Genomic DNA, 12906 nt, shown 5'->3' with positions numbered 1-12906 from the left:
AATACCAAAGGAAAAATTTCTAGCCGAACCTTCAGTTTCCACAGGTCTCTGTTTACAATCAGGTATCGGGATGTCTACTGTACCAAGCTAGGTCCATCAACTTCACTGAAAAAAGATCATTTTGATGAAGGTTCAGTGAAACTCATTCCTTCCGGGTTCCAGGGACGAGGTGGATGCTACCCACATGGTTAAGCAACTCCTTTCATGTAATGTCGCAGGCGTCGCTATGGCAGTTCTCTAAATTTTCAGACCGATCAATTTCCAGACTGGCTTCACAGAGGAACACATGTCTTTCCAAATTTTCAACCAAACACGCTTAACTTTGAAGTTACTTTCGGATGGATTTCCGGGAAAGAAGATGCACTTTATTGGTATAAGTAGTCTATCAATTAATCCTATTAAGCCGTAGGTCAGTATGTCACACCTCAAAGGACCTGACGTCCTCGTTAGTTAAATGCCCAAGCCAGATCGTCCCCTGTTGGCACACATCCACATGCGTCCAGTGCCTGCATATATCCTCATTTCCACACACCCGACCCACATATGTCGGTAAAGGCAAGGGTCAGCTCTGATACCAATCTGTAACGCCCAACGTCACTCCTGACAGCTCTCTAGGCTTCAAGACGGGTCTCACAGACCAACACATGTCTTTCCAGCGTACTTTGTCCTCACTCATGTACTCTCGGGAGAAACTTTCCGGTCGGTCACCCATCCGTAAATTGCTTTCAGTCAAGCACACTTAACTTAGAGGTTCCTTTCAGATGGGCTCCCGAAAAAGAAAATGCACCTTATTGGTATAGGTAGTCTATCAATCCTATTAAGAAATAGGCAAGTATGTCCCATGCATTCCAACAATCCAAGCTACTAACTTATATCCTACAAGTTCTGCCTAAAGACAACGATGGTGGGGAAGTATCAGAAACCTGAGCAATAATGTCATGTTTACTCCGGAAAATATGATAAGGATTAATTTTGGTACTGGTCCCAAAAAGGGTGCCTCCCATACCATATATCCTGAGCTACCTGAACCACACTGGGGACCTGTCTTTAATGTTAAGCATGACAAAGTGAGAAAAATAGCCGCTATTGGCCTTCATCAAACTGACCCAAAAAGAAGGAATCACCTGGATTCCACTCTGCTTGAGAGATTACTTTCAACCCTAATTATTTGTTCCGGAGGAGATCTTAGCACATGTCACCCCACTTCATAAGTTTAAACATATCCATAGCTTGTTGATGAGGAGGGAAGCGTTTTGGCATCAAGATCCTAAATTCCCAGCATCCTGAACTTTGGAGCCAAAGAATACCCCACCTCAAAAAAGGTAGTATTTCTCATGCATATCATTATGCCAATAAAGTCTAGACCCAAAAGTAGTTAAACCTTCGCATAGCTTAGAAATGACAACAAAAACATATTGTACAATGAGCTGTCTCCATTCTTGAAAAAAAATGGGCTACCTCTTAAAGTTATATGTAGCAAGTAATGTTTGCAAGCCTCTAAATTTATAGAATGTAAAATTTGTGACTAGTACATGACATCTCGTACAATGGAGCAAAATGTCTTATCTTGAAATGCTAAGAAAACACTTGGTTGAGGAATTATCTGTACAACCCTACCATTTGAGTTGAAGTCCTCGCTGATGCGAATTTAGGTTCCTATTTTATACTGTAGAGAGTCTCCCTTGTGGTTTTCATTAAGAAAGAACAAAACCCGCATCATTTTTTATTCATTTCTCGGCCTTCCATTTCAACAATCATCCTCCATTGTTTTGCTAAAAAAATGTTTTTTACCAGATGTTGTCTCTTTAATTCGTCAATTTTTTACAGACGTGCAAATATTATTGTTGCTAGAGATAATATGCATAGAACTAATTATAAGATTTTTCGTGATAATATGTACACCCATCCTTATATCATCTCTAGATCCGCTAGGCTGAATTCCAAATAAGGTCCATGGCGAGTGGATCCCGGTAACTCCCTATGGCTCGCCGCATGGCCGTCGATCCGTACGACGGAGACAGACACCTGGTCAGCAGCATTGACGTCGTGCTGCTGCACCATGAGCACAGACGAGGCCACTCCATGTCAAGATCTGGATTTGATCAGGAGCGAAGGGTATGATAAAAAATTAGGAATGGCTGTGGTGTCCTTCGCAATGAAAGGATACGGTGTGATCTAGACCGTCAATGTGTTTGAGTTTGGCGAGAAGGGTTACCGAATCAAAACTCTTGTGAATCATCTCGTTCGGAAGTCCATATAGTTGTGAACTTGTGTTGGACATTTCATTCCTTTGTATTGGCCTTAACTTAAATAGCCCCCTCCCAATTTGACCCGGTATGGCTACTTCCACCTGGCGAGCTTTGACAACTACTCCAGGGAGTTTTGGTGAACTCCAAGGGACCGACGACTACTCCGGTAAACTCCTACGAACTTGTGCCTACGTACTCTAGTGAGCTCTGACAAACTATTTCGGCCATTACTCGGAGCTCTGCGAATTGTGGAGAGCTCTGGCTGAATTTAATTCTATGAACATCCAAACGAAAAATTAGGATTCACTGCTATCTTGATCCAACTAACGATATCTTGTACAAGCAAACAAAATAATTGGTGGTAGAGTCCAATTCAATATCTCATGCCCCATCCATACATACTGTCGTTGCAGCCCATGTGAGACAAACCGGTCCTACGCCTATATTTTGGCGCGGAACAGACCAGTGGATTTCTTTTAGCCCTTCGGCCTGATATTCGCTCCCATCGAGAGTCGAATCCTGGAACATTGCTACTAGAGCCTCTAACCACCAGGCCACAGACTCGTTCGCGAATATAGAGTTCAATACATAAGTTGATCTGATATCGGAGGCAATTCAATTATTAAGTCTTGAATATCTGTATCCAAACAAAACCTTAGTAATTTACACGATAAAGTATACGATGTATACACATATCTCTAACGGATATTAAGTACAACCACATAAACTAGTTTAAGGAAAAAAAATGTGGGATGCGATGCACAGAGGGAGGGAGGAGATGTGAGTGGCAGCAGGTAAGGTTTGGTTGCCCCCGGTATCAGAAGGAACGGGAGGCGCGCGGCGGCTCCCTTGTTGAGATGCGAAATGGCAATGGAATACTTTAGCACGAGAAGCAGAGCATGATGAATGAAGCCTCCCGAAGACGAAACCGACGTGCGAGAGCCACTCAAAGCAAGCCACAAAGCATTAGTTCGTTGTCACAAGTCTTTTAGCTCACCAAGATCAAACGGCCATACGTTGCCATCAAGCAACCACACGACAAGGCCACCTATATCAACCCCCCCAAGGCAAGAACCCTTCCATAATCTCACACACACACACACACACCTCGTTCTTCCTCAAGACACACAGTCACACTCTACACATCGCCAACAAACGCGCCACACGCCAGGACGCCAACACCAGCTTAATTTTGCCTATCCAAACCAAACGTACGCGCGCCGTAAGCTAGCTAGAGCGCGCACCATGGACATCTCGAGCGGCGCCGCGCACAACGCCACGACGGCGGCGCCGGGGTTTCTCGGCACCGGCGGCCTCGCGGGGATGCTCCCGGAGGTGCAGACGGTGGAGATCCTGGTGGCCATTTCCATCTTCGTGATCATCCACTCGCTCCGGCAGCGGCGGTCGCTGGGGCTCCCGTGCTGGCCCGTGGTGGGCATGCTCCCGTCGCTGCTCCTGGGCGTCCGTGGCGACATGTACGAGTGGATCACGGGCGTCCTCAACGCCCGCGCGGGCACCTTCACCTTCAAGGGCCCTTGGTTCACCAACCTCCACTGCGTCGTCACCTCCGACCCGCGCAACCTCGAGCACCTCCTCAAGACCAAATTCGGGAGCTTCCCCAAGGGCCCCTACTTCCGGGACAACGTCCGGGACCTCCTGGGCGACGGCATCTTCGGCGCGGACGACGACACGTGGCGCCGGCAGCGGAAGGCGGCCAGCCTCGAGTTCCACTCGGCAGAGTTCCGGGCGCTCACGGCCAGCTCGCTTGTGGAGCTCGTCCACGGGCGGCTCCTCCCCGTGCTGGCGGAAACCGAAGCCTCCGGGGAAGCCGTCGACCTCCAGGACGTGCTGCTCCGGCTCACGTTCGACAACGTGTGCATGATCGCCTTCGGGGTCGACCCCGGGTGCCTGCAGAAGGGGCTTCCGGAGATCCCCTTCGCCCGGGCCTTCGAGGACGCCACGGAGGCCACCATCGTGCGCTTCGTCACGCCCACCACGGTGTGGCGCGCCATGCGCGCGCTGGGCGTGGGACACGAGCGCGTGCTCAGGAAGTCCCTCGCGGGCGTCGACGAGTTCGCCTACGACGTCATCAGGAAGCGCAGGGAGGAGCTCGCCACCGCCGAGGCCGACGCCGATGACAAGTCGTTGACCGCGAGGTCGGACCTGCTCACGGTGTTCACCAAGATGCGTGACCCGGATCACGGCGGCGTGGCCTACTCGGACAAGTTTTTACGCGACATCTGCGTCAACTTCATCCTGGCCGGGCGGGACACGTCGTCCGTGGCGCTGGCGTGGTTCTTCTGGCTGCTCGGGAAGAACCCCGCCGTGGAGGGCAAGATCCTGGAGGAGATCGAGCGCATCGTGGCGGCGCGAAGCGATGGAAGGGGCGAAGAGAAGGAGGAGGAGGAGCTCGTGTTCCAGCCGGAGGAGGTGAAGCGGATGGAGTACCTCCACGCCGCGCTCTCCGAGGCGCTCCGGCTCTACCCGTCCGTCCCCGTCGACCACAAGGAGGTACGTATCTTTCTACTTCTATACGTATGCCGTTGCCTTCTACAGTACGTACTACGTTGAATACGGTGCGTATGCAATTATGCATGTACTGCTGCTTTTGATAGACTGAAGGAGCTAGAAGCGTGAGCGAGTGAGCATGTAATTTTCATTCTCTGATCTTGCGTTACTGTAGTATTTCGCGTTGCTGTTTCGTGCGGAAATAACCAACTCGATCGTCCTCGCGATGCCATGTTCTCAATCCCAAGTGCATGAGTCACCGGCCTTTTTCCCCTTCTGACCCATCTGCATGAAGAAATAAGACTCAAAACTTCCTCGATTTGTTGTAGATAGTACTATTGAGGTTGACTGTTCCTCAAGTTGGTGAACGCATGCACTAGTCGTTGCATCTTCAAAATTCCCAAACATAAATACTGTACTAATGTTTGGAACTTGCATAATGAAGCTGATATGCGGAATTAATGCAATAGTTATACAGGTTGCGAGTTGGTTATCTACTAGCAGTAGTAATCTTTCTTTACTTTTGTGTGAAGTCATGAAAACTCTGCTTCAACTTGATAGAGACACATGTTGGACAGATCCGGCTGCAGTTGTACCTGTTCATAGTTCACTAAACTACATAATTATAGGTTTCCAAAGTTGATTGCGAACAAAGGTACCTTTTACCTTGCAAAGTTCATAATTGTGGATTAGATAAAAAAAACGTCTTGTCAGATCACCTACCTCTATCTACTTGGACTATGTAAAAAGTAATCATGACAAAAAAATAAACTGGCGACAAGCTATCGCCAACAAGTTAGCCCATGTCACCTGAGAGATATCTGCCTGTTTAACATTTCCCAGAACATTACATAACTTTCTGATGATCACCGAATGATGATCAGGTTGTGGAGGACGAGGTGTTCCCAGACGGCACGGTGCTGAAGAAGGGCACCAAAGTGATCTACGCAATGTACTCCATGGGGAGGATGGAGAGCATCTGGGGGGAGGACTGCAGGGACTACAGGCCGGAGCGGTGGCTCAGGGACGGCCGGTTCATGGGCGAGTCTGCCTACAAGTTCACCGCCTTCAACGGCGGCCCGCGCCTGTGCCTCGGCAAGGACTTCGCCTACTACCAAATGAAGTTTGCCGCCGCCTCCATCCTCCGCCGCTACCGCGTCAACGTCGTCGAGGGTCACCCGGTGGTGCCCAAGATGGCGCTCACGCTCTACATGAAGCATGGGCTCAAGGTGATGCTGGCCAAGAGGGACAAGGCCAATTAGCTCTGGATCATGTCTTGCGGCGGCTGTGCGCTCTGTTGATACTTCGTGAAAGAAAAGCTGGGGCTGTGTGGAAAAGCTTCCCTCTATTTTTTTCCTTCTTGCTTTACACTTTTATTATATTGCTATGTCTTCTGATTTGTTTCGTTTTGTAATGGTAGCTCAAAGTATAGTATAGCCAAGAATATCTGTATGTGTACCTGTGATGGTGAAGCGATGCAGCTTCAGGTGGTGTTACTGGTGGAATGTTGGCATTATATTATTGGCACTAATACAAAAAACAGCTGCAAGATGTGATGGCATCTGTTTGAATAAATGCCAGTGTGATTACTTAACAACAACAGTGTGTGATTATTTCCCAGCAATGCTAATTAACAACACCAGTGTGATTACTTCTCAGCAATGCTACAGATGAACCATAACATGATACAACATAAACGACACATGCAGAGTGATCAGGGGCATTGAGGGAAAGTACTTGTTCAACAGTAATCTTATCCACCATTGCCTAATATTGCTTGTAGTGGTTTGAACAAAGTTTTGCCAGAACATGAACAGTGAGGTGGCTAGATGGCGCTTTGTGGCTTCTTTGTAATACAAGTTGGTGCTGGGGTTTCGACCCTTTATTCTGAAGAGTCTTAGCAGATTCAACAACTCCTCTGGATTAGTCCCTTGTTTATTTGGATCCCTTGTCAGCAGGAAATGACATGAGTTGCTGAAAGTTGGTTGGCCAACTTCAAGCCTTGCCACACACGTCCACAACCTGGTTGGTCAACTTCAAGCCCTGCCACTCCACTCTTCATAGAATTCAGCCACAAAATCTTCCATGAATTTGTGCCTTTTCTCTGCTCTCCTTTTCCCGGCCTATGTCCCAAGTGAACTACGTGTCAGTATGTATGGAACAGATAAAGGAATGCTACAGCCTACAAGGATCAGGAAGTGCCTGTACTCAAGTAAACCAAAAATGATACTATGACAAATGCCTATAAAGTAAAATAGGGAACAAACAAGTAATTATTGGGACATCAACAGATATAACAGGAGCAGTAATAAGCCGAATCTACTGTTCATATCTATACTACACCTACAAAGTTTAGAATTGGCGGCGAGTTCACCTCTACTTTTACTTATATGTGAGACTATAACCTTTGAAAATGGCACAAATAAACAAATATTGAGAGGAGACTCAAACTCAAAATCTTAGGCATGTGACATAGCATAGAGTAAATGATTAACTTATTCTAATCGCATGCAACCCATTTTGTACCAAGAATTAAGTCAACCCCACTCTTCCCTGTTTAATTGTTATCCCGTTTTATATGAGATGTGCAATTGTTTGTCACATACAATCAATGATCAATCAAAGGCAAATGCGCTCTTTTGCCAAATTATATTGCCGCTCTTTTTTTTTCGTAGCAACACATGGGTTACCATAGCACTCAGTTTATGTATAAGTGAAGCAAAGTAGACATTAACATAACTCTGGTACTCTTACTAGGTTCAATAGGTTTCACTTTCTTCCTAGGTTTATACAAATGAGCAGCATTAAGAAGAGTTCTATTACATAGGTCAGTCCCCTTACCTCTGTCTTCATCATGTCCTTCAACTTGAAAAGCTTCTCGTGGAAATGATTAATTGATGTTTGTTTCTCCTTAGACATGTACTTCTCTTTTGACAAATTATCCCGTGGAAGTACTTTAGGATCATGCAATGCACTGTTCTTGCTCCCTCCATATGTAAAACATCTTGCAACACCTACCAGTGTTTACTTGTTACTTGGGAAGATTAGGCGAGAGAACCTCTTATTCAAACTAAATATGACCAAACGGGCATCAAGAAAAATGTACATTCTCAGTTTTCTTTGGCCATAGTTCAAATATAAAATTGAGAAACATGTAAGCATTTATCAGTTCAAGTCAGCACAAAAAGAACCACAAAATTTTGAATCCTCCTGTCTTTCATATGCATGCTACCAGTAATGCTTCTGTTCAATCAATTTGTGTGCCAGGGACTTAGACATATTGTTTGTTTGCATTGCCTGTGGAGATCCAAACCTTAGTATAGCTTACAATTAATTCTAGGCCATTTCTAGCAAATGATGAAACAATCATTCAGCAAACTTAAGCAGCAGAACCAAAATAAAGACAAATACGAGACTGGACTTGCAGAAAGAATGTGCACAACTAGAGTTCTGCATAGCTATTGTGTTTGAGCAGTACTTACCAATTGCACCAATTGCATCCAGACGATCTGCATCTTGCACAACTGCAAACTCAAGTGTGGGCTCAGCAGCCTTCCCTGAAACTTCATTTTTGAATCCTGCAGTTGAGATTTGAGGTATAAGAGGTAGACATGCATTGTGCAACGGTATTTCAAGTATGTTTTGACATGCTGACCACTAGTGGGTATTCAGATCAAGTAACATAAAATATCAATGATCTTTCAAATGGCACAATGAAGAATCTTCTTTTCCTATTGCAGCAAAATGGAAGTATGGTCGCATGAAGAGATAACATGGTCTGCTAGTAAGATGACCACATGTCAAAAGAGAAAAATAACATGTGGAATAAGCCAAAAGCACGTGTCTGAATATGAACTAAGATTGTGCTCCAAGTGAGCTCTAGGATTGAACAAACAAGATGACAATAAAAGGCATTTGTTTCCTGCTAAAATATGATAGCATAAAATTTCATTTGCAGACACATGAACACGGACAACTCACCCATCCCTGTAATAATTGACACAATTTCCTCCCTCTGGCCCTTCTCCAATCCCACATCTTGAAGAAACCTCTCGACTATGCTCATATCCTCCATATTATCCCTGTCCATCACCCCATTGCATTCACTCACCAAGCAATGAACATTCCCCAGCAACAGTAATTCCGAACCACTTGTACAATCAGCAGTTCAGCTAACTATAACTCAACTTCCTTGAACTATTCAATATGGAAAGAACGAATTAAACAAACCAACGGGAAGCTCCCTCACTTGGTATACTTGTAATCCCCTGCATCAAAAGGAGGTAGCAAAAACTTGGCATTCCCCGTCAGTTGTTCAAATCCGAGAGTATGCAAACGAAATCAAGGACGGAGCAGCGGGGGGCAACAACGGCTTACCGATGTCGTGCAGCAGAGCAGCCAGTTCCACCTGGAGCAATCGATTCAAACCCCACCGATGCAAGAAAAATCGGGTAAGTGAAACCCCGCACAGCAAGAGGGAGAACAGGCGCAGGGAAGAAGGGGAAAGGGGTAAGGGGCGGTTACGATGAGGAGGCGGTCGGGGGAGGAGAGGCCCTGCTCGGCGGCGAGGGAGAGCGCGAGGTCGCGGACGCGGAGCGCGTGGGCGGCGTCGTGGGAGGCGTCGCGCCCGCTCATCTCCCTCTCCACCAGCTCCTCCGCGCGCCGCACCGCCGCCGCCGCCATCTTTTTTCCCTCGTGCGCGCCGTGTGCAGGAGCAGGAGGCGGCCGAGCGTGCTGAAACTGGATAGGATGGTTGAATCTCGCCAACGGTTCAGATCGACCCGTAGTGGCGCTTCGTCGGACTCGAAGAAGACGATTCTCGATCTCCCTACTTGAAGCGTTTTGGCTCAATTCCTTTGGCGTGGATGCGTTAATCGACCTCGCGGACCCAATGACGAGACAAGATGGTTGGTCGAGACGGCACAAACAAAACATGTGCATCTGTGTTTTGGATGCTGGCCACATTCCCCTCGACCCAGAGAGAGCTATAGAATGTGGGTGTTGGTGGACAACAAGAGCGGTGTTAGGAGCTGATCTATGGATCAACATAAGGATAAAATAGTATTCCATAACAAATGTCTTCAATTCAGTGCAAATACTTTGACTAACAATTATACGAATACTACCTCCGATCTTAAGTTGTTGACGAAATATTACATGTATATATATGTTTTTTAAGAATAGATACATTCATATTTGGACAATTTGAGACAAGAATTTTGAATCGGAGCGAGTAACATTTAAGATATCTATATAAAAGTTATACTATTAAAAAAAAATTTTAATATGAATCCAAAGATATCTCGTTTGTGTCATAATAAACTCATATAACTAATGTAATTTTTTGTCAAAGTTTGGATAAATTTCCGTGTGGGCCTTACATACCCGGGAGGGAGTGCTACCTCCTTCCGGTATAAAGGGTCCCAACGCATACCTAGGTCGAAGATCTAACTAATTTTTTTTGAAACTAGGAGCGAGCTCCTAATTTCAATTAAGAAATCAACAGTTCAGGTCTTTCGATATTCAGGAAAGAAAAAAGAGAAAAGGAACCGCTGGAAACTCCCGGACGGCCAACGTTACAAGGGAAAGTGCTTGCTACTCCCTATTACAGTACCATCAAAACAAGTACCAACATAGCAAAAGTCTTTTTTGTTAACCCGCCTCTAGGCGCTTGCACAGGTTCCACCCTAACGATCTACTCAAGATTTCCATCGCCACTTTCCACAGAGTTGCTGAAACATCCAACAATGCCTTCTTTGCCTCAGGTTTATGTAAAATGGACCAAGCATCCATCCAATAGCATAGTGAAAACACTATATTAGTAGGATCACCGGGGTAAATATTCTAAAAACAAATAGCATTTCTCGCCTTCCAAAGGGACCAGCAAAGTGCTGAGGAATCAATAATTAAAACCTGCCTACAACTACTAGGGAAGGATCCAAACCAAGTAAAATTTCTGACATAGTTAAAGGGAAAGAAGTTATACCAAAAGTACACCCTATCACCCTCCAAACGAATCTAGCAACTGCACAAGCCAAGAAGAGATGATCTATACTCTCATTATTACCACAAAAACACACTCCTTTGGGCCTGTCCAGCCCCTATGCAAAAGGTTATCCCTAGTTAGTATATTGTTTCTTTCTACCAACCACATAAGAACTTTAATCTTAAGAGGTAGCTTCAGTTTCTAGAAATATTTAAACGGGAAATCAATTTGCTTGGTAACCAAGACATTGTAAAAAGATTTCACAGAGAATTGACCATTTCTTTTTCTAACAGCCACTTGATTCTATCCTCCTGCTCATTCAGCACCACCTGAGAACATTATGCTTTGAGATCATCAGGACTAAAATTCCTTCTAAAAGACATGTGTTGATAGTTCCCTTGGAGAGCTTTAGCTACAGTGATACCATGATCTCTAGAAATATTGAACAACTTATAGAATTGAACCTTGAGGGTTTCATCCCCTATCCAAAGATCCTCCCAAAAGAGTACATTCTTTCCATTACCTACCACTTTCCTACTGAAATTATTGTAAATACCTTTAACTTGCATCAGACCATGCCAAAAATGAGATTGAGCAGCCCTACTCTCAGCTTGACTCAAAGTTTCCCTACTTAAATACTTAGCTCTAAGCATCTGTTGCCACAAGCCATTTCCATTCTCAAGTCTCCATAACCATTTCCCTAAGTATTCTTAATTGTTAAGTCTACAACACCTAGAGCCCCTTGTTCTTTGGGTTGGCAAATAATTGGCCAGCTCACAAGGTGATATTTTTTGATCCCCTGATCCTCCTGCCACAGTAATCTAGCTCTAAAGTAATCAATTCTGTTTTTGATACCCTTAGGTAAAAGGTAAAGAGACATCATGTAAGAAGGAACATGACTAAGACTAGCATTTAACAGCACCAAGCGCCCCCCTAATGACAGCAATTTTCCTTTCTAACAACTTAATTTATGCTCTACCTTATCCTCACTAGCTTTCCAATCAGAATTTGCAAGTTTCCTAGTGTGGACCGGTATTTCTAGGTACTTCATAGGCATGGATCCTAATTTACAAGTAAAAATCTGAGCTAAAGCTAAGCTATTCTCTACAGCATCTCCAAAACAGCAAATTTCGCTTTTATGGTAGTTTATCTTAAGACTAGTAAGATGTTCAAATAAACACAAGAGGAACTTAAGATTCCTTGCACCATGCAGATCCCCATCAAGCAGAAAGATGGTGTCATCTGCATGCTGCAACATACTTAAACCCCCTTCTACAAACTTGGGAATTAAACCCTTAATCAGACCCTGGTTTTGATCCCTTTTAACCAGGACATTCAAAACATCGGCAATTAGATTGAATAAAATTGGTGACAATGGGTCTCCTTGCCGAAGTCCTTTCCTAGTTTTAAAATAAGGCCCAAGCATATCATTGGCTGTAATTCCTACACTACCTCCTTTGACTATTTGCATGACCATATTAATAAAATGAGAAGGAAAACCTTTCATGTCTAAGACCTGCATTAGGCATGACCAGCTAACTTTGTCATAAACCTTCTCAAAATCGACTTTAAATAATACAACATTACTCTTTTTCCTATTAATTTCATGCAAGGTTTCATGCAGCAAAACCACATCATCTAGTATATACCTCCCTTTTATAAAAGCTGACTGAACCAGATCTATAGCTTTATCAGCAATCAACATAGATCTATTATTTAGAACTTTGGTAAAAAAAATTAAGCAAAGTATTAGACAAACAAATAGGTCTATACATCTGAATCTTATCAGCTCCTTCACCTTTTGGAAGTAAAGTTATATTACCATAATTAAATCTATCAATATTAAGTTTACCAGCATAGAATAATTTAAGAAGATACCACAAGTCATAATAGATCAAATTCTAGAATTTCTGATAAAATTCAATAGGAAAATCATCAGGACCCGGTGCTCTATTTCTTCTCATAGAAAAAACAGCCCCTTTAATTTCCTCTAAAGTAAACTCAGCGGCTAGCATATGTCTATCATCATGATCTAGGATATTATCAACAGGAACATCTAAACTGAATGAAAGAGATTCATTAGGCCCAAACAGCTTCTATAAAAATTGGTTGCATACTCCAGAATATATTTATCCCCCACTATCATGCCTTCTTCCTGATTTA

At 44.4% G+C, this 12906-nt stretch overlaps 2 protein-coding genes across 2 annotated transcripts; one reads left to right on the top strand and one right to left on the bottom strand.

Moving 5' to 3' along the window:
* The first annotated feature begins 3319 nt into the window (after nucleotides 1–3319).
* LOC100824104 (cytochrome P450 86B1) lies at nucleotides 3320–6332 on the top strand. Its single transcript, XM_003574042.4, has 2 exons — nucleotides 3320–4760; nucleotides 5642–6332. The coding sequence occupies exons 1-2, from the start codon at nucleotides 3495–3497 to the stop codon at nucleotides 6017–6019; spliced, it is 1644 nt and encodes a 547-aa protein (XP_003574090.1). The 5' UTR covers nucleotides 3320–3494; the 3' UTR covers nucleotides 6020–6332.
* An 11-nt stretch (nucleotides 6333–6343) lies between these two features.
* Nucleotides 6344–9729, bottom strand: LOC100823794 (uncharacterized protein YpgQ). Its single transcript, XM_003574041.4, has 7 exons — nucleotides 9282–9729; nucleotides 9135–9165; nucleotides 9007–9025; nucleotides 8739–8839; nucleotides 8240–8335; nucleotides 7599–7771; nucleotides 6344–6880 (listed from the first exon to the last, which is right to left on the bottom strand). The coding sequence occupies exons 1-7, from the start codon at nucleotides 9720–9722 to the stop codon at nucleotides 6794–6796; spliced, it is 948 nt and encodes a 315-aa protein (XP_003574089.2). The 5' UTR covers nucleotides 9723–9729; the 3' UTR covers nucleotides 6344–6793.
* Between the last annotated feature and the right edge of the window lie 3177 nt (nucleotides 9730–12906).

This window comes from Brachypodium distachyon, chromosome 3 (assembly GCF_000005505.3).
Source record: "Brachypodium distachyon strain Bd21 chromosome 3, Brachypodium_distachyon_v3.0, whole genome shotgun sequence".
Taxonomy (NCBI): domain Eukaryota; kingdom Viridiplantae; phylum Streptophyta; class Magnoliopsida; order Poales; family Poaceae; genus Brachypodium; species Brachypodium distachyon.
The sequence above is the reverse complement of the archived record's forward strand: the minus strand, read 5'-3'. Positions and strand labels throughout refer to the sequence as shown.